We start from the raw sequence: 26,600 nt of genomic DNA on the forward strand, positions 1-26,600 counted from the left end.
GAAATATCACGATTCATGATTTTATCATGATTCTTTGTCATGTTGGTTTTACTATTGTACAAGTTGTCTAAGCAGTACAGCCAAACTAATTTCCCTATTTTAAAACCACAACCTCAAAAGGTAACCTAACACAAAAAGAATGGCAGATATTTAGGCCAAAGTGGGTGGAGATAAAAAAAATCTTTGTCATTATTTTATCTTTGTTATTAAAAAATAAGAACAAAGATAGGCTACATGTTACAAATACACATAATATACGAATAAAGCAAACAGTGCTTTAATTTTCAGGTATAGTCGGTGCATTTATCAGTAGCATTGAAGAAAATTAAATTAACAAATATAAAAATAAAACACTATATACACTATATACAGTGTCCTCCACTAATATTGGCACCCTTAGTAAATATGAGCAAAGGTGACTGTGAAAATAAATCTGCATCGTTTATCCTTTAGATCTTTCATTCGAAAAATTCACAAAATTGTAACCTTTCATTGAAGTAAAACAATGGAAAATGGGGGGGGGGGGGGTATCTCATTATGAAATAAATGTTTTTCTCTAGTTCACGTTGGCCACAATTATTGGCACCCCTAAAAATTTGTCTAAGTAAAATATCTCTAAAGTATATTCCCATTAATATTCCAATTTTTTAAGCACACCAGGGTGGCTAGGAGGTTAAATTTGTCCAGTCATGACTTTCTGTTTCACAGGATTATAAATATGAGGAACACAAAGGCCAAATTCCCTTAATCATCTATCACAAAGAGTAAAACCAAAGAATGTAGTTCTGATGTGCAAAACAAGTTTGTTGAGCTTCACAAAATAGAAAGTGTCTGTAAGAAAAGAGCTAACACATTGAAAATGCCCATTTCAACCATTAGGGCAATAATTAAGAAGTTCCAATCAACTAAAGATGTTAAAAATCTGCCTGGAAGAGGACGTGTGTCTATATCATCCTAATGCACGATAAGGAGGAGACTTTGAGGGGCCAAAGACTCTCCAATGATCACAGCTGGAGAATTGCAGAGATTAGTTGAGTCTTGAGGTCAGAAAGCCTAAAATAAAACTATTTAACAGCACCTACATCAGCACACGTTGTTCCAGAGGGTTTCAAGAAAAATCTTCCTCGCTCACCCAAAAACAAACTCCAGCATATTCAGTTGTCAGACACGACTGGAACTTCAAACGGGACTGGCTTCTATGGTCAGATGAACCTAAAAATGAGCATTTTGGCAGCTAACCCTCCAGATAGGTTTGGTGCAGACAGGGATAAAAAAGTACCCCATGCCCACGGTTAAAAATACTGCTGGGTCTTTAATGTTATGGGCCTATTTTTCTGCCTGAGGTCCTGGATGTCTTGTTCAGATACATGGCATCATGGATTCTGTCAAACACCAATGGATAAAAAAATCTAAACCTGACTGCCTCTGTTAGAAATCTTATATTGGCTTATATGGTTTGGACCTTCCATCAGGACAATGATCCAAAACAAACATCAAAATCAACACAAAAATGTGTCACTGAGCACAGAATGAAGCTTGAGCCATGGCCATGTCAGTCCATTACCTGAACCCTGTAGAAACTAAAGAGAAGAAGCACCAACATGAAGCTGGGAATCTGAAGGATTCTGTATAAAGAAATGGTCTCTGATCTCTGGTCAGGTGTTCTCCAAACTTATTAGACATTGTTAGAGACGTTGAAATAATCGGGTGCCAATAATTGTGGCCAACCTGAACTAGAGAAAAACATTTATTTCATTATGAGATTTAACCCCAGTTTCCATTGTTTTACTTCAATGAAAGGTTAGAATTTTGTTAATTTTTTGAATGAAAGGTCCAAAGGATAAACAATGCAGATTTATTTTCACAGCCACCTTTGCTCATATTTACCGAGGGTGCCAATATTAGTGGAGGGCTTAGTGGTTCAATGTTGTGGAAATCATCACAGTGATCCGATTTTACAGACAAAGTATTCTTAGCAGAAAAAAAGAATATCAACGGTGGTTAATGGGCTGTGCTGCAAAAAAAATTTGCTTGCTAAACCTGTTATTATTACATTTTTGCATTGATTATCAACCCCTGTAAATTTAAGCTACAAAACCCCAATCGTTTAAAAATTTCCAATTGTAAAAATGACATTTACAGCCTTTGGTCAGACATAAATCTTGGCTGTTATGCTGCTGGTCTCGTCCAAGACTAGTTGGGGTCAATGTCAGAGGAGATAATTGCCAAATGTTATCGTCCATCAGTGCTTGAATTCCTAATAAACAAATGTAAAAACCCATGAAGCTCTTGTAAAAACCATTGCCTACTTATTGCTTCATTCTTGTTCTACAGTAAGATCTTTTCTGCTGACTGCTTCTGTCTCCTCCCGCTGTGCGTGCTTTCATGTTATTTCTAGCTCCTATCCCACATGAACATGAACATGAGTTTTCCGCTCTCACTCATCTAAAAGCTATCAACAGAGTTCTGCACCCAGCTTTATTCTGCTTTGTAAGCCCTCACAGTGTTTCCTAACCTTTTCTTCGTCACAGGTAACTCAACATTCACATCAGTAGCCTTTCATTAACACCAAACTAGAAACGCCTTTAACCGATATTATACTGGATATCTTTCAAGAGTATGATTTATTTCATTTATTTTTAAAAACAAAAACAATACTGTGGGTGAAAAAGGCTCATTAAGTATTTCCCCTTTTAATGAGACACTAAGCTTGTTTGTCGTGAGCCAACTAGCCAACCATAGAAAACAGTTCTTGAGAAAAGACTAACAATGAATTTATTTACAGATGAAATTCATATTTTTGTAATTCAAATGCTTCCTGGGAAATCACCAACTCAAAACAAACCCTTAAAGAATCTTTTGCTGGCTAATATAATAAAAAACCCAATTCTAATCGTGCCACATTCACGCAGTACTGTGTCACGGGGTTAAAAACGATGCTTTCCAAAGTAGGTTACAGCTAACAATTTTGATGGCTTCATCTGACAGTTAATCAAACGAAATAATTAAATCTTGACACAAGGCTTTGAATAATAATTCACTCATGCCTCAAATCCTGTGTTTTACAGTATCCTAAACACAAACAGTCTAATACAGTTTTAGTGTGGAATTAACAATTTGTTTGAAGATAATAATCCTCAATCAAACATAACCCAGAGAAATCCTCTCTAAACAGGTTTGGAATAAATATGGAATACAGAGAAATACAATTAAATAAAAGCTTTAAAAATAATCCAAATATTAAACTCCAAATGGTAACGATAAATCTCTCTCTCTCTCTCTCTCTCTCTCTCTCTCTCTCTCTCTCTCTATATATATATATATATATATATATATATTGAGATTTATACATCATCTGAAAGCTGAATAAATGGTGTATGGTTTGTTATGGTTTGGCAGAGATACAACTTTGAACTTGGAATCTGAGGGTGCAAAAAAATGAAAATACTGAGAATCGCCTTTAAAGTTGTCCAAATGTCCTTAGCAATGCATATTACTAATCAAAAATAAAGTTTTGATATATGGTAGGAAATTTACAAAATATCTTTATGGAACCTGATATTTACTATTTTTTTGGCATAAAAGAAAAATCGATAGTTTTGACCCATACACTGTATTTTTGGCTATTGCTACAAATATAACTGTGCTACTTAAGACGGGTTTTGTGGTCCAGGGTCACATATATACATTGCCAGCCAAAAGTTTGGGATCAGTAAGATTTTTAATGTATTTTAAATAAATTTCTAATGCTCATCAAGGCCGCTGCGGTTAGTTGATACAAAATACAGAAAACAATGTAATATTGTGAAATATTATCATAATGTAAAATAACATACTTCTATTTTAATATACATTAAAATCTAATTTTTTTATGTGATCAAAGCTGAATTTTTCAGCATCATTACTGCAGTATTCAGTGTCACATGATCCTTCAGAAATCATTCTAATATGCTGATTTATTATCAGTGCTGGAAACTGTTGTGTTGCTCAATATTTTTTTAGAATCTGTGATAACTTTTTTTCAGTATACTTTAAGTAATAAAAAGTTAAAAAGAACGGGATTTATTTAAAATAGAAACCTTTTCTAACAATATACACTACCGTTTAAAAGTTTGGGGTCACTAAAATTTTATTATTTCTTTTTTTTGAAAGAAATTAATACTTTTATTCAGCAAGAATGTGTTACATTGATGAAAAGTGATATCAAAGACTTATATTGTTCGAAAAGATTTATATTTTAAATAAATGCTGTTCTTTATAATTTTTTATTCATCAATGAATCCTGAAAAAAGTATCACAGGTTCCAAAAAAAAATAAAAAATACTTGGTAGCTCAACTGTTACCAACATAGATAATTCTAATAATTCTTAATTTTAAAATATAAACCATTATTGTATATTGTAATAATATTTTTCAGTAATATTGATTTTCTGTATTTTTGATCAAATAACGGCAGTCTTGATGAGCCTTGACTTCTTCATAAAACATTATAAACATTACATACATTACAACATTTTTTTCTCAGTACCATTATGCAACATATTTTACACTTTTTAAATCAGCATATTAGAATGATTTCTATATGACACTTGATATTGGAGTAATGATGCTAACAGGAACTTTAACAAATATTTAAAAAATAAAATTGAAAAAATAGAAAATATATGTGTGTGCTGTATCGTGTTACATAATGTCCCATGTGTACTACAATTACTGTTTTAAAGCTCAAAATATTTTTATGCAAAATTATTACCAGTACCTTTAATAGAAATGCAGTTTCATTGCTCCATTTGACAGGCAATGTAGGCAGACATGACTATGTATACAGTGTATTTATTCAGCAACAATCCCTGATATTAAAGACAGTAGCCAGCATGTTTAATTATAATGTGAATATCTGTTATATAATGTACTCAGTTTATGCTAATGCTTGAGGTTCTTTGTCTGGGAAAAAAAAATGCATTGCATAAAGACCTGACAGGACTGACAGAATTGAGTTCATTATCTTATTTTCAACGGATGTGCTAATTGCAAGCAGAAGGCATGTGCCCTTGTTTAGCAATGATGAAGAAGAAAGGTCACGCATCCACAAAAATAGCAGGAAAACAGGACAGATGGGCACAAGTCAAATGTAACAACCCTAACATTTTCAGAACAATTATAAATGCAACCAAGAAACAAGGTTTTGACACTTGGGTGTCATCTTGGGTGAGCGATGCAAATGTCATAAACTAGGGTGACCATATGTCCTCTTTTCCCCGGACACGTCCTCTTTTAGACTGGCTTTTGCTTTCTACAGTCGCCATTCATTGTGTGTGTTTTTGTATTAATGCCTTTCGCGGGACTGTTTTCTTAATCCCGCTCCTGCAAACATACTAATATTGAATGGAATTTTTGTGCATCATGAAGTCGCTATCAATATCCAGAGTATTTAAATCGCTTTGGATGCAGCTCATGTTGGATGTAGGGTTGCCAAATCCGCATTTTTTCCACGGAATTGACCATATGCAAGGATTACTTCCTTGTTTTAGACAAGCCAGCTAAGTCATTTCTGGTCAACTGTACTGTGCCGTAATAGGAGTGTACTTTGCTTGTTTTCTCTACATAATCCATTCACAATCGAAGAAAGGTTCTGTTTGTCTATGAGAACCAAACGTCCATGTATACCATTTCAAAAATGACAAATGTGAGTTTAAAAAAATACGCAAGTAAATCGGCTAAATATGTGGGAGTCATTTCTGTGATTGACAGTAATAACCAGACGAAACATCTGACAAGCTGATGTCAAAAAAGAGCTGTGCATTAAATGATTCAGACTAAATTCAGAGTAACAAAACTACAGCAGTAACAAGTATGTGTTGGTTAAATATAGGCTATTTAATAGCTTTTACAGTTCAAGATAAAGCTTAAAAGATGTCGTTATTAAATTAAATAAAATATTTCAAATTCATATCGATTAATATTGAGTGCATTATTTTAATTCTTATACCATTCATATTTAACTTATTTAGTGTGTAGCGAACTATATATAAGTATTTAAATAATTCACCCTTAATCGGCTGTTTGTGTCTGAGCTTATTTGTTTATTTATTTTAATGACTTTCTGCACTTGCTATACTATATACTTCTTCTTACAATTTATACAATTATTGTCACACCCTCTGCACGTTCCCTCAGCCCCAATCACCACGATCCTCCACCAACCAGCCAATCACCACCACAGCACACCCGTGAACCATCACCAGAATTCTAATCACCGTCACCTGCACCAGCAATCACCACACCCTTCATATACTTACCTCTGTCACTCACTCACCGGCTGGTATCGAAGTTGCATGGATGTTTCTCTGTGGATCTTCTCCCCCTCCTGTTGTCTCTCAAATGCTCCTCGTGGATTTCCCCGATGATCTCCTGTGAAACACGTCGATCGTGTTAAAGGGAAGTGACTGTTGCTAACGCTATACTACTTATGAACTTGAACTCACCTGTTGTGTTGTGTTTGAAGATTTGACCACAGACCTTTATTCACCCGTTTGCACGTGTGTTGAACTGTGCACGTTTGCTAATAAATACCTTGAAAGATACTCACCTTCTCCCTGTGTGTGTGGTCGTGACAGGATACCAGCACAAAAGTATTAACTCACCGCGTCACTCATGGAGGCGAGCGCCGCTATCACCGAAGACACCCCCGACCCATTTTCGGATATGGTAAACGTCCTTCGTCAATCTCTACCTGCTGCTCCAACGACGATTTCCAACACGCCCCTCTCTCGCCCCATGAGTTATTCCGGAGACCCGGGTGGTTGCAATGGTTTCCTCCTGCAAAGTTCCCTCTATATCGAAGCCAACGCACACCAGTTTCCTAACGAAATTTCTAAAATATCTTTTATGATTTCCCTCCTCACTGGGCAGGCACTTCAATGGGCAGACGCACTCTGGAATTCACGGAGCGACGCTTTAATCTCCTATAATGCTTTCGTTGCCCACTTCAAGGACGTGTTTGGAGCTGCGCTCACTCCCCTTTCCGTGCACGATGAACTGATCACTCTGAATCAAGGTACGTCCAATATTCATGAATACACCCTGCGCTTCTGCTCCCTAGCGGCCACCAGTGGTTGGAACCAAGTCGCTCTCCTAGCAGCCTACCGTAAGGGGCTTAAACCCCAGATCCGCAAGCATATGGTCATTTACGATGACAATGTACCGCTGGAAACCTTTATTAAGAAGGCAGTAGGCATTTCTCAACATCTATCAGCGTGTCCTTCTACAAAGTCTGTACCCAGCTTCCCTCCACTCCGAACACCGTCACCCCAACGAGATGCGGAAGAGCCTATGATTACTGACTCCTATCGCCTGGATCCTGCGGAGAGGAAACGACGAATTAATAATCGTCTGTGCCTATATTGTGGAGAAGCCTCACACTTCATCAGTGCCTGTCCAGTCCGCCCGCCTCGTCCAATGGTGAGTACCGTATCTATTACTCCGGCCATGTCTCTCTTACCCCATATTACCGCTGAACTAATAGTAAACTCTCGTACTCTCCCCATCTATGTGCTCGTGGATTCCGGAGCGGCTGGCAATTTTGTTTCATCACACTTCATTGCTAAACATCGAATTCCCACCGTTCGAAATGAGGTCACATACCAAATTACCACAATCCAAAACTCACCATTGGGCGATGGTAAGATATCTCGCCGGACCAGAAAAGTGACCCTCGTCTCCCAACACAACCACCGTGAACATCTGACCCTCCTAGTACTCCCGCGAGCCAACGTGGATGTGATCCTGGGCAGACCATGGCTCATTAAGCACCAACCCCGCATAGATTGGAGCACAGGAGAGGTCCTGGAGTGGGGCAAAACGTGTGAGAACCACGGCTACCATCCTTCCTCGTCGGATGCAGAGTCTCCATACCGTCCTATCCCTCTGCACGCCACCACCATAGAGAGCCCTGCCACTCAATCCGCCACCGCCATTCCCCCCGTCTATCAGTCTTTCACCGATGTCTTCAGCAAGGAACGGGCCACACAACTACCACCGCACCGGCCCTGGGATTGTAGTATCGACCTGCTGCCAGGCGCCAAACTACCCCACGGGAAGATCTACCCCCTCTCACGTCCTGAGCAGGAGGCCATGGAGAATTACATCCAGGAGGCTCTCCAACAGGGGTTCATCAGACCTTCCACGTCCCCAGCAGCATCCAGTTTCTTCTTCGTCCCCAAGAAGGATGGTGGGCTCAGACCCTGCATTGACTACCGGGTGCTCAACGACGCCACGGTGAAATTCGCCTATCCACTTCCTCTAGTGCCAGCTGCCTTGGAGGAACTACGGGAAGCCCGCATCTTCACCAAACTCGACCTCCGCAGTGCGTACAACCTGATCCGTATCCGAGAAGGAGATGAGTGAAAAACCGCCTTCATCACCCCGACCGGTCACTATGAATATCAGGTGATGCCCTATGGCCTGGCTAACAGTCCTTCCGTATTTCAGAATTTCATGAACGAAATCTTCCGCGACTACCTCCATCGATTCGTAATCATCTACATTGACGATATCCTCATTTACTCACGTAACCTAAAGGAACATCAAGACCACGTCCGCCAGGTTCTCCAACGCCTCCGTGAGTACCAACTCTATCTGAAATTAGAAAAATGTGAATTCCATCAGCCCTCCATCTCCTTTCTCGGATACGTGATCACTGCGGAGGGAGTTCGTATGGAAGCCGGTAAGGTGGACGCAGTGGCCAAGTGGGCGGAACCCAGGACGGTGAAGGAACTTCAGCGTTTCTTAGGCTTCGCTAACTTCTACCGACGCTTTATAAAAAACTATAGCCTCCTATCGGCTCCACTCACTTCCCTCTTAAAGGGAGGACGCCAGGTACTACAGTGGACTCCAGAGGCTCAGCAAGCCTTCGACCGTCTAAAGCTAATGTTCACCACCGCTCCCATCCTCAAGCACCCCGACCCTTCAAGGACCTTCGTGGTGGAAGTAGATGCGGCGGACGTAGGCGTAGGAGCGGTGCTGTCCCAGTGGTCTGATGAACCCCGATCCCTCCATCCGTGTGCGTACTATTCCAAGAAACTCACCCCAGCCGAGCAGAATTATGGAATTGGAGACCGCGAACTGCTGGCAATAAAGCTCGCCCTCGAAGAGTGGCGGCACTGGTTGGAAGGAGCCCAGTTCCCCTTCACCGTAATAACCGACCACAAGAACCTCCAGTACATTCAGCACGCCAAGAGACTAAATGCCCGCCAAGCTCGCTGGTCACTATTCTTTGCCCGATTCAGTTTCAACATTACTTACCAACCCGGCCACAAAAACACCAAAGCAGACGCCCTATCACGTATGTACTCACCTGAACCTACCTCTGACGATCCTGATCCAATTCTACCCCCATCTGTCTTTCTCGCACCCATACTATGGCAGCTGGATGAAGATATACGGGCCGCCACCTTCGAGGAACCTGCACCACCGGAGCTTCCCCCGGGTCGTGTCTATGTCCCAAGCCGTCTCAGACCCCTTCTGCTGGATAGTACGCACACGTCCCCCGGCTCAGGACATCCTGGCAGCAGGCGAACCCTCTCGCTCCTCCAGCAGAAATATTGGTGGCCCAACATGAGCAGGGAAGTGGAACGGTACGTCCAAGGATGTTCGGTCTGCGCCGTCAACACAACCCCACGCCGCTTACCCGAAGGTAAATTACAACCGTTACCTATTCCCCGCCGACCCTGGACACACTTAGGCATTGACTTCGCCACAGACCTGCCCCCCTCTCAGGGTTACACCACAATTTTAGTGGTAGTCGATCGATTCTCAAAAGCTTGCAAATTAATACCTCTCAAAGGTCTCCCCACAGCACTAGAAACCGCAGAGGCACTGTTCCACAATGTATTCCGGAACTTCGGACTCCCAGAAGACATCGTGTCCGATCGGGGACCCCAATTCATTTCCAGGGTCTGGCGGGCCTTCTTCCAACTCCTGGGTACCACAGTCAGCCTGTCATCCGGATATCACCCTCAAACGAACGGGCAGACCGAACGGAAAATACAGGAAATCTCTCGCTACCTTCGGACGTACTGTTCCCAACATCAAAACACCTGGAGCCAGTATCTACCGTGGGCTGAGTATGCGCAAAATTCCCTCCGTCAAACCTCTACTGGTCTAACCCCATTCCAATGTATTCTAGGTTATCAACCAGCTCTGTTTCCATGGACTGGAGAGTCCTCCGAGGTGCCCGCGGTAGATCACTGGTTCCGAGAGAGCGAGAGGGTGTGGGACTCAGCGCACGTCCATCTCCAGCGGGCAGTACGGAGGCATACGGAACACGCCAACCGTCGTAGGTTACCCAACCCAGTTTACCTCCCCGGGGACCAGGTATGGCTGTCCACTCGAGACATACGCCTCCGGCTGCCCAGTAGGAAGCTGAGTCCCCGCTACATAGGGCCCTTCACCGTTCACTCACAAATCAACCCTGTCACCTACCGTCTAAACCTACCTCCACATTACAGAATCGCTCCCTCGTTTCACGTTTCCCTACTCAAACGCCACACTGAACCCCTGTTCCCTTCCTCCACAGAATCGGAGTCACCTCCTCCTCCCGACCCGCCAGAGATCCTTGGAGATAACATCTACCAAGTCCAAGAAATCCTAGACTCCCGGCGGCGGAACGGCCAGCTCCAGTACCTAGTGGACTGGGAGGGGTTCGGACCCGAGGAGAGATCGTGGATACCCCGTGACGACATCCTGGACCCGACTCTCCTCGAGGAATTCCACCGCCAACATCCCGAACGCCCAGCTCCCAGAGGTCGTGGTCGTCCCCGTCGCCGTTCTTGGGTGCCAGGAGTCACCCGTGGAGGAGGGGGTGATGTCACACCCTCTGCACGTTCCCTCAGCCCCAATCACCACGATCCTCCACCAACCAGCCAATCACCACCACAGCACACCCGTGAACCATCACCAGAATTCTAATCACCGTCACCTGCACCAGCAATCACCACACCCTTCATATACTTACCTCTGTCACTCACTCACCGGCTGGTATCGAAGTTGCATGGATGTTTCTCTGTGGATCTTCTCCCCCTCCTGTTGTCTCTCAAATGCTCCTCGTGGATTTCCCCGATGATCTCCTGTGAAACACGTCGATCGTGTTAAAGGGAAGTGACTGTTGCTAACGCTATACTACTTATGAACTTGAACTCACCTGTTGTGTTGTGTTTGAAGATTTGACCACAGACCTTTATTCACCCGTTTGCACGTGTGTTGAACTGTGCACGTTTGCTAATAAATACCTTGAAAGATACTCACCTTCTCCCTGTGTGTGTGGTCGTGACAATTATACAATTTATTATACTAGTAATTTTATAATAAATCGAAAAACAAGATGTCTTGAAAAAACTATGGAGTTGAAATGGCAGCTGAAGCCAATGATTGATCCTCTGCTGCCATCTTCTGGTTATATGGGTAATTTCATGTCATTTTCATCTTAAAAAGACGTTTTCCGTGAAAAGACATTTTGTCCATGCCGTATTCATGAATGCAAAGTGAATCTTTGAAGTGACTTTTATTTCACAGCTGTAGATATGAAAAATAATAATGGCTTTAAAATATTACACGATTTGTAATAAGTAAAAGTACAGATATCTTACCAGGAAACAACTTTGGTAGAAGTTGAAGTCACCGTTTAGAATATTGCTTGAGTAAAAGTCTTAAAGTAAGTGATATTTATTGTACTTAAGTACAGTATTTTTTAATCTTGTATTTAAGAATTGAAAGTAAAAGTACAAGTAAACGCAAATTTGTTTCCGCGTTTGCGAGTTTATATCATCCATTTCTGAGAAAAAAAGTCTGAATTATGAGTTTACATTCCAATTCTGACTTTATTTCTCACAATTGTGAGTTTATATCACCCAATTCGGAGAAAAAAAGTCATAATTGCGAGATACAAATTTGCATTTGTGGGGAAAAAAGTCAGATTTGTGAGAAAAATTAGTTCATCCATTTAAAAAAAAAAAAGTCAGAATTCTGAGTTTATATCTCACAATTCTGATATTATTTCTCGCAATTGCAAGTTTATATCTGTCATGATCTGGGCTGTGGGGCTTCCCTCAGCCACCTGAGGTCGCTGTTTTCCCTTTCCTGCACTGCACTTCTGATAGCATTCACCTGTCCTTGTTGTTAACACTGATTCACTCACATCTGTTCACTATTATCCGGTCTTTAAATACTCTCACCTTTCTCTCCTGCTTCATGTCTGCATTGTCTCGTGTCCTATTGGTTTTATGTGTTTGAATATCCCTGGTCTTTGAGTTCTTGATTTTGGTTTTTGAGTATTTCAGTTTGTGCCGTGTTGGCCTTTTGTTCTGTTTTTTGTGTTTATTAAATATATTTTTTTCCTCCCTGCATTTGGACCCAGACCTCCTTTATCTTACCGTGACAGAATGCAGACATCACCTATGGGTCCAGCGGGGAGTTTTTTTTGCAAGGAGACGGTGACTGTGCCCGAGTGGATGGCGGCCATCTACGCTCGTTGGGCAGTGGAGGACGCTCGTCTGGCGGCGGTTCCCGGGGCGGCGGCGACCACTATCCCTGAGGCGGCTGCGCGTCCTGTCCCTGGCGCTGAGGCGGCTGCGCGTCCTGTCCCTGACGCGGCGGTGACCGCTCTCTCTGTTCCTGACGCGGCGGTGACCGCGCTCTCTGTCCCTGACGCGGCGGTGACCGCTCTCTCTGTTCCTGACGCGGCGGTGACCGCTCTCTCTGTTCCTGACGCGGCGGTGACCGCTCTCTCTGTTCCTGACGCGGCGGTGACCGCGCTCTCTGTTCCTGACGCGGCGGTGACCGCGCTCTCTGTTCCTGACGCGGCGGTGACCGCGCTCTCTGTTCCGGACGCGGCGGTGACCGCGCTCTCTGTTCCTGACGCGGCGGTGACCGTTCTCTCTGTTCCTGACGCGGCGGTGACCGCGCTCTCTGTTCCTGACGCGGCGGTGACCGCTCTCTCTGTTCCTGACGCGGCGGTGACCGCGCTCTCTGTTCCGGACGCGGCGGTGACCGTTCTCTCTGTTCCTGACGCGGCGGTGACCGCTCTCTCTGTTTCTGACGCGGTGTTGACCGCTCTCTCTGTTCCTGACGCGGTGTTGACCGCTCTCTCTGTTTCTGACGCGGTGTTGACCGCTCTCTCTGTTCCTGACGCGGTGTTGACCGCTCTCTCTGTTTCTGACGCGGTGTTGACCGCTCTCTCTGTTTCTGACGCGGTGTTGACCGCTCTCTCTGTTCCTGACGCGGCGGTGACCGCTCTCTCTGTTTCTGACGCGGTGTTGACCGCTCTCTCTGTTCCTGACGCGGTGTTGACCGCTCTCTCTGTTTCTGACGCGGTGTTGACCGCTCTCTCTGTTTCTGACGCGGTGTTGACCGCTCTCTCTGTTCCTGACGCGGCGGTGACCGCTCTCTCTGTTTCTGACGCGGTGTTGACCGTTCTCTCTGTTCCGGACGCGGCGGTGACCGCTCTCTCTGTTTCTGACGCGGTGTTGACCGCTCTCTCTGTTCCTGACGCGGCGGTGACCGCTCTCTCTGTTCCTGACGCGGTGTTGACCGCTCTCTCTGTTCCTGACGCGGTGTTGACCGCTCTCTCTGTTTCTGACGCGGTGTTGACCGTTCTCTCTGTTCCGGACGCGGCGGTGACCGCTCTCTCTGTTTCTGACGCGGTGTTGACCGCTCTCTCTGTTTCTGACGCGGTGTTGACCGCTCTCTCTGTTCCTGACGCGGCGGTGACCGCTCTCTCTGTTTCTGACGCGGTGTTGACCGCTCTCTCTGTTCCGGACGCGGCGGTGACCGTTCTCTCTGTTCCTGACGCGGCGGTGACCGCTCTCTCTGTTTCTGACGCGGTGTTGACCGCTCTCTCTGTTCCGGACGCGCCGGTGACCGCGCTCTCTGTTCCTGTTCCCCTGGCTGCAGGGCCAACTCGCATTCCTCTGGCTGCGGGACGTTCCACTGGCGGCCAGGCCAGCTCTTGTTCCATTGGCGGCGAGGTCAGCTCACGTTCCTCTGGCGGCAGTGTCCACTCACGTTCCTCCGCTGCACGGGCCTGGCCCGCCATCCCTCCCCCTGATGCACCTTCCACCGTTCCTCCTCCCTCCAGATTTTTTTTTGTTTTGGGAACGTCTGGAAGCCGTTCCCTTGAGAGGGGGTACTGTCATGATCTGGGCTGTGGGGCTTCCCTCAGCCACCTGAGGTCGCTGTTTTCCCTTTCCTGCACTGCACTTCTGATAGCATTCACCTGTCCTTGTCGTTAACACTGATTCACTCACATCTGTTCACTATTATCCGGTCTTTAAATACTCTCACCTTTCTCTCCTGCTTCATGTCTGCATTGTCTCGTGTCCTGTTGGTTTTATGTGTTTGAATATCCCTGGTCTTTGAGTTCTTGATTTTGGTTTTTGAGTATTTCAGTTTGTGCCGTGTTGGCCTTTTGTTCTGTTTTTTGTGTTTATTAAATATATTCTTTTCCTCCCTGCATTTGGACCCAGACCTCCTTTATCTTACCGTGACAATATCACCCAATTCTGAGAAAAAAGTCAGAATTGAGTTTGTATCATGCAATTCTGGGGGGGAAAAGCCAGAATTTCCTGAAAAGAAGTTCCTCGCAATTCTGACTTTTTTCTGATATGAAAAATCTGAATTATGAGTTTATTAACACAAAAACTTTAGTGACGGAAATAAAGAGGTGAAAGAAAAACATTTTTTGAGGGAAAGGCAATATTTTTGTGAGCAAACACTTTCTAGATAGAACGCAATACTTTTGTGAGATTACGTTTTTTTTTTATAGTTTTGCAAAATTAAGAAAAAAAAATTTCTCACAGTTGCGAATTTACATTTCACAATTCTCACTAAGATTCTGACTTCTGACTATTTTGTAGTAAGTAGCAAATATTCTTTGGGGAAATGTATTGGAGTAAAAGTATACATTTTAATTAGGAAAAAAGTAAAAGTAGGCTGAAAAATGAAAACTCAAGTAAAGTACAGATACTACCAAAAAATACTTAACGAAAAAAACTACTGTAACGAAGTATTATTGCTTCGTTACATTACACCACTGCATAACGGTGACTATAAAATATGTAGTTATGGTAAGGAAATGAAATATTTTGATACCAAAACTAGGACTCCAAACGTCCTCTTTTTTGAAAACTAAAATCTGGCCACCCTACATAAATGCAGTTCTTAGTTTACAGTATTTGTTGAGAGGAATAGGCCTGTCACAGATGTGTTTGATGACACATGAGACTTTTAAACAGCGGTCCCACTTTTGTGGCCTCATTTCTCAAAGCGAGTTCACTGCTTAGTCAGTTTTTCAGTCTTTCTGAATTTTTAACTGCTGTGCCAGCATATAAAAATTCAGCCATCATGCTAACTCTGCCACTCTGTCAAAAACTGACAAGAGGCTGACAGAGAAAAACAATGTCTTTGGCTAACTTTAGTTATTGCTGTTAGCCCTCATGCACTGGTAGGAAAAAACAGCTTGAACAAGCCTAATGCAGTTAACCAGTCTCCCAACCTGACCAAGTTGGTTATGTTGGTTTTAGATGGGTTTGTGACCAGCTGACCGATTAGCCAAACCAGCTGTAATAGTGAATCTTTTAATAGCAGAGGAATTTCGGTAACACTTTCTATGAAGCCTGTATTTATAATGCATACTAAGGGTATTCTTAAGGCATTATAATGAATGCATAATGCATTATAAAAAAAACGTATAATATGTTGTATCATCTCATGAGTATTTATAAGAACAGTTTTTTTTTATAAGAACAGTTTTAATGCATTATAATTTTTCCTTATTTGTGGTATAGCTTTTAAAATTATGATTACCTCCTCAGTTATAACGTATTATAAGTCTCATATCTTGCCATGTTACTCATGTCACTTTACTTAAATCATACAAAGACCACTTTTAAAGGGATAGTTCACCCAAAAATGAATATTTGATGTTTATCTGCTTACCCCCAGGGCATCCAAGATGTAGGTGACTTTGTTTCTTCAGCAGACTTCCCAACTAGACCAAAGGGATAATTGTGCCCTCTGCTGTTCACATACTGTATTTCAAAGGCAGTCCACAAAATTATATTTAGTTAAAAAATTTATTTACAGACTTACCTGACACTGATATATCGATTATTTAAATTTCATCCAAAAGGCTTTCTTTCAGATATATATATATATATATGTGTGTGTGTGTGTGTGTGTGTGTGTGTGTGTGTGTGTGTGTGTGTTTTCACACATACACATCCCTAACACAAGGGATTTATCAAATGCTTTCATGTAAGATGGGAAAAAGTTTTAGTGCCACATGCGAAACCATGGTGAACAGATGGCAGCATGCTATGCAAAAAGTTTTTTGTGTTTTATTTATAGAAGTACAAATACAAAAACTTTGTTCAAAAGTGGATCATTCCTATTAATCTTATTCCTCCTGTTCCAAGAATCACCAGCTGAGAGGTAAGCTACATCTTTTCTTCAGCATGCATTAGAGTTTTTACAATAGCTAAGCAAGCTGTATGTAATCCTATATTGCACCTGGGGAAATAACACTGCTGTATTAAGTGCAGAAATGACTCTGCAGTATTCAGCTTGTAGTGTAGGCTGCATGACATTTGGTTTTTCCAAGTTGTAGATGGTAATCTATTTTTCTATAGATGAAAATAATAAAGCGGCAGAGCTACTGAAGGTGTGGGATCATAAAACTGGCTCACAGATGCTCATGTAGGATGTTCAATGATGCCCACACGCGGTTAAAATAACTGATTTGTGATGAACAACAAAGCTCAGAGGAAAAACTTTGAATAGAACACTTTTGTATGATTTTATTGTTGTTTGTTTCAGCAAGTTAGCAAATGAATGCTGAATTAAGAATTCATAGATGCACGTCTACCAATTATACAGAGAAATAACTGCACGATTGCCCATGTATTTTTGCACGCAAGAGAATACATTAGTGAAAGTTTTACTATTATAAAGTCAAAAACAAGAGTTCTACTTTAGGACAGGAAAAAAATCTTTTCAGAGATTTATTTTTGTGTGTGTGCAAACTGCTCAAATTCTTATTCTCAGCAAGCCAAATTCATTATTCATGGATAGACATTCCTTGATGTCAGAGTTTTTTTTTTCTTTTACATTGTATGAGCATTTTATTAGTTTCCAGTGAGCACTTCTTGGATATGTTTTTCCAGTGGATCATTTTTCATGCAACCCATTGCATGCTCCATCTAATTTGCTTTTGACTTACTTTTGTGATTGGTCTGCAAAGAACTAAGACAAATTGCGATCAAAGTAACGATCTTTCCTCTTGGCGAACACTTCCACGTGTTCCGCCCACTTCTGCTGTTCTGTGGAAGTTCAGAATTAGCCTCTTATCTTTGGTCTTATCTAATCTCCAGCAACACGCTCGCTGAACGCCAACACGGGAATGAGTTATCTCCCCTGGGGGACAAAAGCGGGGACTTCAAAAACTGAACCCTAACGAAACATGTCTAACAGATTACAAGAACACTGGGTGGTGGCAGCTCATGAGGTGAGGAGATGGGCGAATAATCCAAAGGTTGCAATTCAAATCCCAAATGGAAGATTTATGATTTAGAGAATTAATCTTTCTGCACTGGAATCAACCAATAATCTACACTGTAAACAAAATCTGTAGAAATTACAGTATTACTGGCAGCTGGTTGCCAGTAAATTACTGTAGATTTAAATTTATGCTATTTACTGGCAACAGTTTGTTCAAAGTTAATTGAACATTAAACATTAACAAGTCTTTATCTTTACAGAATAAAACTAAAATAACAGCCTCATGCAAAGCATTCTGGGAACCAAAATCTGAAGGAAAAAAACAGAAAAAGGTTGATGAAGGTTTCTGGTTCCCAGAATGCTTTGCAGTAGGTTGTTATTTTATAGTTTTATTCTGTAAAGACAAAGACTTGTTAATGTTTAATGTTCATTTAACTTTGAACAAACTGTTGCCAGTAAATAACATAAATTAAAAATCTACAGTAAGTTACTGGCAACCAGCTGCAGAACTACAGCAAATTTTTTACAGTGTATAATAAAAAAAGTACTAGAAATTGCTTTGGAAGTGCAAATATTTCACTCTAAAAAGTTGCAAATAAAACAATTTTATGAGTTTTATGAGAAAATGGTAATTCAGTTTTTCTACTTGCAAAATTCAATGTTTAATTCAACATGTTGCTTGCTGTTTCTTTGTGAAATTTACTAGAATTTCTAGAGTAATTACACTACCAGTCAAAAGTTAAAAAAGGGCTCACCAAGCCTGCATTTATTTGATCCAAAGTACTGCAAAAATATTTTGAAATATTTTTACTATTTAAAGTAACTGTTTTCTATTTTAATATATTTTAAAATGTAATTTATTCCTGTGATTTCAAAGCTGAATTTTCAGCATCATTACTCCAGTTACATGATCCTTCAAAAATTTGCTGCTCAAAAAACATTTATTACTATTATTTTGAAAACAGCAAACTAGATTTTTTTCAGGTTTCTTTGATGAATAGAAAGTTCTGAACAACAGAATTTACCTGACTCCAAGCTTTAGTATAAGGATTTTTTTATTTTAGATAAATGCTGATCTTTGGATATTTCTATTCATCAAAGAATCCTGAAAAATATGTACTCAACTGTTATAAATATAATATAAAATAAAATAAAAATTCTTCAACGGCAAATTTGCATATTATAAGACTTTGATCACAGGAATAAATTACATTTAAATTTTAAAAATACATTTAAATAGAAAGCAGTTATTTTAAATAATAAAAATATTTCACAATATTACTGCTTTTGCTGTATTTTGGATCTAATAATTACAGGTGTGGTGAGCAGAAGAGACTTCTTTAAAAAACATTACAAATCGTACTGTCCAAAAAGTTTTGACTGATGTACGTTACAACCAGGGTTATTATCGTTAACTAAAACAAAAATAAATAAATAAATAAATAAATAAATAAATACAAATAAATAATATATAATTGAAATATAAATTCAAAATACAAACAAAAACTATAATAGTAGATCAGTAGCAGGGGTTTACAGCTTTTCCAGGCCAAAGAAAAAAAGAGAGTAAGCAGGGACCTTCATTATCATCATAAAGTGTGTTGCACTTAAAGTGCGCAAAGTATATTCATATTTTTTACATACTGTTGCTTGTATGATCCTTACATTGCAAAGTCATATAAGTCATTATTTATTTTAGATTCCTCATTATTTTCCAACCATGCAGTACCATCACAACCCTGCATTAGAATACAGCATAAAGCGTTAGGATTTTGATTAAGCTCCATTTGAAAAGCATTTACATTTACATATAGAATGACTCTAAACAGGTATTATTAATTGGCAAATAGTGAAGTTACTTTTTAATAGGAAAATTGGAAAGTAAATTAACCTGAGAAGACACCAATCAGTTTAGTATCTGCCATGTTTTAATGTTCTTAAAAGCTTGGACTTCATGGAAGAAAGTTATTTAAGTCACACTGAGTGTTCACTGATACAGCTTGTCAGTGCTGAGAGATCCTCAAGCTTTTAATGTGCTGATAACACGTGTCCCACAGTGATGAGACGAAGCACAAAATGAAAGCGAGCTGGAACGGCATCAAGGAAAGGGGTATGAAAAATGCCTGAGACAATTTTACCAAATGCAACTGATAATGAGATGCAAATGTAGAACAAAGGATTATGGGTCACAAGGGAGAGCTGGATTCCAGCAGAGAGCGCTACTTTGCTACATGAAAGCATGCTGGAGACACTGAGGAGGCTGTACGGGGCTGGTTACCACCAACCTCTGGCTGTGTTTGGAAAACTAGTTTACTATTTACTGTGGAGTATACACTGTGAAAAAGCAGGTATTCCATGAAGCAATAGTATACATTATTATCAACTGATCTCCTTACGTTCAATAAGTAGCGTCTAGTTATCAACTTAAAAAAAAAAACTTTTCTGTAACAATGTTTTAACTTCTGATCAAATAGTCAAAATAGAGATTGCAGCTTTAATTAACTAACTGTGCACAGCATGCAAACTAGATACTGTAGAAATAGGAACACAGTAAATCTGAAATATATAAAAATAAATGATAACACAGACCAATTACGCCCCTTTTTACAATATGTAATATAAGTCTCAAGTGTCCCAAGAATGTGTTGGTGAAGTTTCAGCTCAAAATACCCCACAGATCTTGTATATCATTTTAAAAATGCATATTTTGAGTTGTGCCTATATTTTTGTGCATGTCTCTTTAAATGCAAATGAGCTGCTGCTCCCTGCCCCCCTTTTTTGAATATGATTATGGGTTTACAGCTCATACTTCAGATACTCTGCCAAAAAACATCTGTTTAGTTTTTATTATCATGTCTTTTGTGCTGAAATCATGCGTTTTAAAGCCATATTAGTTTAAACTTTTGATAATACGATTTTCCGAGCACACACATCCGAAGCATGTGCACAAAAATCCGCTGTCACACAGCATGTGACTAACTAAACTAAGTTCTCTTTCATGTCTTATTGCACTTTAACTGTCAAATACACACAAGTTTATGTTAAAACACACGAGTTACAAAAACAGTTGGTTTTGTCTGTGAAGGTAAACAGCTAGGAAAGAATTTGCATGTTTATATTAGATCTGTGTGGCAGCAGCGTGATATACAGTAAATAAATTAATAATTCCACTGCTCTCTTGTTTCCTCTGAGGCTCGGGCTCTAAATAGTGTTCTGTGCAGCCAAAGAAAGAACAGTTAGTATGCTTTGCTCAAACTCTTGCCATGGCGTTTAAACTGGTACCCCATTGTCGCTTGCGAAAACACAATGGCGGGCGGCACAGTGGGTGGAAATGTGCAGATTAAGGGGCGGTAATATTAGAATAAGATTCCCTTTGTGCATCTTGGAGGAAGCTAAATCTGAGTAGCTCATTTTTTCACCTTAAAAAAAACTTACCAAAAAAAGTTTCTGGGTTGGTAGATGCACCATGATTACAGGACTAGATTTTCATGATATGTCACCTTTAACATTCTATTAATATTACTGGAAGAACGCTTATTTGTAGCTTTCAGATAACATTGCCATCATGTTAGCCAAAGTTCTGAGAATTTTCCCTTAGCTGGGTGGCTTAAAACAGCTTCATACTGTATATTTGAAAGATTAAATGGCATGAGATTTAAAAACATTTAACAACCATTCCTTTCTCTGAAATAAACACTAACTTGTAGAAGTCTGGTCACCTGTAAACAAAACTTTGTTCCTCTGCGGAAACTGTAGAGCCAGCCAATCTGATTAGAACCTTTCAAACTTATTTTTTCAAATTTAATTTGGTGTGAAATCTGCAGATGGTCTGCGCATGGACTGTGGGTGGTCTAGGGACGTGCTGGCTGATGCTGAGGCTACAAGAGTTCCAATCTCAGACTCTGTCTGGGAATTATCTCACCATGAATTAAGATGAAAAGCTGGATGCATAGCATCTGCAAAATGACAGGTGGTAGGTTTATGCTAATTGACTATCTTTCAAATATTCCTTAAAGCCCATTTCTGAAGCCCAATACAGTGGTATGCAAAACTTTGGGAACCCCTTGCAGAATCTGTGAAAATGTGAGTAAAGAGATTATAGAAAATGCATGTCATTTTTTATTTAGTACTGTCCTGAGTAAGATATTTTACATAAAATATGTTTACATATAGTCCACAAGACAAAAAATAGCTGAAATTGTTAAAATAGCCCCCTTTAAAAGTTTGGGTACCCTTGGTTCTTAATACTGTGTTGATCTACAACTGTTTTTGTTTTGTAATGTTCATGAGTCACTTGTTTGTTCTGCACAGTTAAACTGAGCACTGTTCTTCAGAAAAATCATTCACGTCCTGCAGATTCTTCAGTCTTTCAGCATCTTTTGCCTATTTAAACCCTTTCCAGCAGTAACTGTATGATTTTGAGATCCATCTTTTCACACCAAGGACAACTGAGGGACTCAAACCCAACTATTAAAAAGGGTTCAAATATTCACTGATGCTTCAGAAGAAAACATGATGCATTAAGAGCCCAGGGGTGAAAACTTTTGAATAGGATGAAGTTGTCCAAATTTTTCTTATTTTGTTAAAATATAATATTTTTCCCATTAGTACTGCAAGTACTACAACAGAAGATGCTTGCATGTTTTCCAGAAGACAAATTAAGTACAATTTACTTTGATAATCAAATTCAAAATGTTTTCATCCTGGCTCTTAATGCATTGTGTTTCCTTCTGGAGCATCAGTGAGCGTTTGAATCTTTTTTAAATAGTTGTGTTTGAGTCCCTCAATTGACCTCAGTGTGAAAAGATGGATCTCAAAATCATACAGTCATTGCTGGAAAGGGTTCAAATATGCAAAAGATGATGGAAAACAGAAGAATCTGCAGGATATGGAAGATTTTTCTGAAAAACAAAGCTGAACATCACAAAAAAAAAAAAAAAAACAGTCGTAGATCATAAATTATCTTACTCAGGACAGTACTTAATAAAAAATAACATGCATTTTGTATAATCTCTCTTCACATTTTCAGAGATTCTGGAAGGGGATCCCAAACTTTTGCATGCCACTGTAAATGTATTCCTCAGATCTGTCTTTAGGACACTGGTTCTAAAAAGGTGTGTTTTTACCCAAAAATAGATCACAGGTGTGATGAAAATAAATACTTATTTCAGGTTCACTTGACGTGAGGATAAATGTCTTCTTTTTTGTTCCACAAAAGAAAATAAGTTCTGTAATACAGTTGTGTCACAAAAATTTCAATGTTTCAATTTAATGACTTCTTTTAATTTAGTAAACTAACAACTTTGGCACTTTGTTTGGTCATTATTTGATATCTAATGAAGCAAAATCAGTTGACAACCATTGGACACAAATGCATTTTGGCAATGTACATTTGGCTACAATAGAAAGACTGTGAATTTTGAAGTCCCATCACATTTCTATGTAAGGCTGATGCAAACGTTTTTGGCTGGAATCTTTGCCTCCGCACTGGGCCTAAAGCGACTGAAGCAATCAGGCGCTGTGTATGCTAACGCTGCTCATTAGCAGGATTAATTAAGAGCGCTTTTGAGGGTATTTGCCTCTGAGACCTAGGAGCCAACGAGGACTCCAGAATAAAGAGATGTGGGAAGAGAACATCACAGATGAGTAAAGAGGTCATGGAGTTGTGCCAGGCTGACAGTATACTGTGGCTGAGTTCAAAGGATGACTGTACTGTTCATGCTAATTTTAAGTGACTCATGCGTCGCAGTCAGGTATACTGTGCGACTCTAATGTGTTTGCTTCTAAAAGTATTTATTAGAGCTGCCAGTCAAGGGAGCAGAGTTTCAGGTACAGTTTAATGCTTTTCCGCTCCACAGATTATTGAAAATGGCAGTGCACGTCTCAGGTGGAGTGTTGGAAAAAACAAAAAAACGCTTCTCTGTCTTACTGAGGAATGCTGAACACTTTAAAAAAGCATTCATTTCCGAATTCAGTATTATCACTCAAAGCTGCATTGCAAGCTAAAGAAATTTTGTCTTTATTTACTCACCTGCATGTCCAGATGTTATTCCTAACAGGTATTCTGTTAATTGTTTCCATGAAATACTTACTACAGACCTTCAATTTCTTTTGGTTAACTATTCCTTAAATTTTTTCTTAAAGTATTCCCATAGTGAACTCTCATGCCTTTATACAGACACAGCCAACTTGAAGAGTTACTATGGTATTTCATAAGCTACAAAGACCAGATAAAATCTCAAATGAACTGCTGAAGAACATGACCCAGGAGGATGTATGAAATCCCTTTGAAGACTTTTAAATCTTAAGTTCTTTTTAGATCCACTAGAGGGCAGAGCATGATGTTCGTGACAGAAAAAGGTGAATATTGAAGCCTATGGAAGGGTGTACTGAGAAGCGAACAAGCTATAATCAAGTATACAACTCACCTCTACCAAAAGGAAGCATGGCACTATATATTTGCTCCTCTTAACTCCTCCCCTCCCCACGATCCTCCTCCTGTCCATCTCTCCTGTCTTCAGTATATCAGACACCTGAAACAAACACAGGCATGAAATAGTCATTTAATTTATCTTACTCATTCAGTTGGATTGTACATTTTAGATTTAATGCATGTATATTATCATCCAGAGCACTGTTTTTTTGTAAGCCAACCCGTAAATTCACATCACCTGATTAAATCCCCATAGGATTTCTCTGGCTTTTGGTTTATTGAAAACAAGCTCTGTGACCTGCAAAGGTTTATGATTCTTTCACTTTATGTTTATCATGATAATCTTCACAAATGAACAAAGCTTTTATGAATTTTGAAGCATAAATACAAATACAACACATCAAACACATACCACGATTGCATGACTTCACCATCAGCACCATCAAGCTTCTACCACCCTTTCAGACTTAATGTACTGTAAAAATGCTTTCCCTGGAAGTCTGAGTTACAAAAGTTTGCAAGAGCGCAATTATAAACAAAATAGGGCAGTGAAAGTGCAATAGGGAGTAGATGAGCTTGCCAGTTTAATGTCCCAGACAACCTCTGTAGTTCCATTTAGCTACTTGTTAGCAACTCAGTTTTTTGTGGGTTGCAAGTCAAATGCGAAAATATCAAACTTGTGTTAACCACAGACTATTGACTTCAGGACGATGGAACCAGAAGTGCTACAATGCTAACTTGTTTTCAGGTTTTGGCTCATAAAAATATGTAACCCCTGCAGCGTTCTATATAGAATCAATCAAAAGCATTCATTGCAAGCCACTAAGGTTAAAGGTTATCAGTTTTGGGGAAGTTGGAGGAGAAAGTAATCCACTTTAGATCTTTTAAGATAAAACTCTACAAATCTACAAAATTGAAACACTGCACTTGTACTTGATCACAATAACAAAGAGAAAAAAAATCTATAATTAATAATGTTTCTTGACACATCTGCTCATGTGCCAAATTTCAAAATTGTGACCCTAGACCACAAAACCAGCCATACGGGTCAATTGTTTTAAATTGAGATATATACATCATCTGAAAGATGAATAAATAAGCTTTTTATTTATGTATGGCTTTGAAAATCTGGAATCTGAGGGTGCAAAAAATTTAAATACTGAGACAATTGCCTTTAAAGTTGTCCAAATGAAGTACATAGCAATGCATATTACTAATCAAAAATTAAGTTTTGATATATTCATGGTAGGAAATTTACAAAATATCTTCGTGGAACATGATCTTTACTTAATATGCTAATGATTTTTGGTATAAAAGAAAAATTAATCATTTTGACCCATATATGTATTTTTACCTATTGCTACAAATATACCTGTGCTACTTAAGACTGGAAAGACTAAAAAGAAATTGGGTTCTGGGTAGAAGCGGATAAAACATATTACCTCAGGAAAAAAACAACAGAAGATGATCTACAAACAAATGTGTGTGTTTGAAAGACTATGGTTCCTTAGATACACGTCTCTTCGTGTGTCAATAAACCATTTGTTAAACTTAAAGTTTGGAAACGTTCTTTGGTGTTACAACAGTTTTCAAACTGTGGGTCACAAAAAGTGACACATTTCACAGACCTCAGTGTTTCCTGCACGCCCAGTCTGCGTCTGCACTCACACATTGCATGCAAAATGCAAAAAAAAAAACACAAAAAAACATGCAGCACGATCTGTGCAGTCCAATTCAAGAACAATGACTCCAGTGAACCAGTTCTTAATGAATCGTTTAAAAAGATTTACTGAAATCCCTCAAACTGTCAGAGCTGCTACTCCATCAACATCCAGTATGACTCACTGTGAGTTCCATGTCAATGCAACATTACTTTAGTACAGCCATTAGGCTGCTTTTACTTGCTGTGTCACCAGGAAACCACAAATGTATTCTCTCTTAATCTCTATACCTCAATGTCACTTCTTTGTTCATGGTTACCCTGATTTTTATATTGGTCATGCAATGATAATGATATGACTACCCAATGTAATAATATGGCAAGGACAATCAAAACTGTTAACTTAAAGTGAACAAAAGTGTTTTTCCACCTCATTTTCAGTTTATGTTTTGGTAGGTCTCAAGATTGATTAGCCCTTTAATATTAAAGCCCATTTGTGCCACTGAATAAAAAATTCAAAAAGTAATTGCGACTTCTGACATTCTGACATTTTTCTCACAATTGCGAGTTTACATCTTGCAATTCTGCCTTTTTTCTCATAATTGTGAGATATAAACTCACATTTCCAATAATAAATAATCGCCAGATAATTGTCAGATCTAAAATCACAATTCTGAGAAATGAAGTCAGAATTGCGAAATATAAACTGGCAATTCTGACTTTTTTCTCAGAAGTACGTGTTTTAAACTCACACTTGCAAATTAAAAAGTCAAAATTGCGGGATATAAACTCACAATTGCGAGAAATAAAGTCAGAATTGCGAGATATAAACTAGCAACTGCGAGAAATAAAGTCAGAATTGCGGGATATAAACTCGCAATTGCTAGATATAAAGTCAGAATTGCGGGATATAAACTCGCAATTGCTAGATATAAAGTCAGAATTGCAAGATATAAA

At 39.8% G+C, this 26,600-nt stretch overlaps 1 protein-coding gene across 3 annotated transcripts in view; it reads right to left on the minus strand.

The window, feature by feature from the left end:
* The window catches only part of plppr2b (phospholipid phosphatase related 2b), an 86,994-nt gene that overhangs the window by 43,162 nt on the left and 17,232 nt on the right, over window positions 1-26,600 (minus strand). For all 3 annotated transcript variants that reach the window (XM_073851614.1, XM_073851617.1, XM_073851615.1), the window contains exon 2: window positions 23,979-24,083. In XM_073851614.1, the coding sequence (XP_073707715.1) occupies window positions 23,979-24,056 (78 nt within the window). In that variant the 5' untranslated portion in view covers window positions 24,057-24,083. The remainder of the gene's footprint in view (window positions 1-23,978; window positions 24,084-26,600) is intronic.

This window comes from Garra rufa, chromosome 12 (genome assembly GCF_049309525.1).
Source record: "Garra rufa chromosome 12, GarRuf1.0, whole genome shotgun sequence".
NCBI classification, from domain to species: domain Eukaryota; kingdom Metazoa; phylum Chordata; class Actinopteri; order Cypriniformes; family Cyprinidae; genus Garra; species Garra rufa.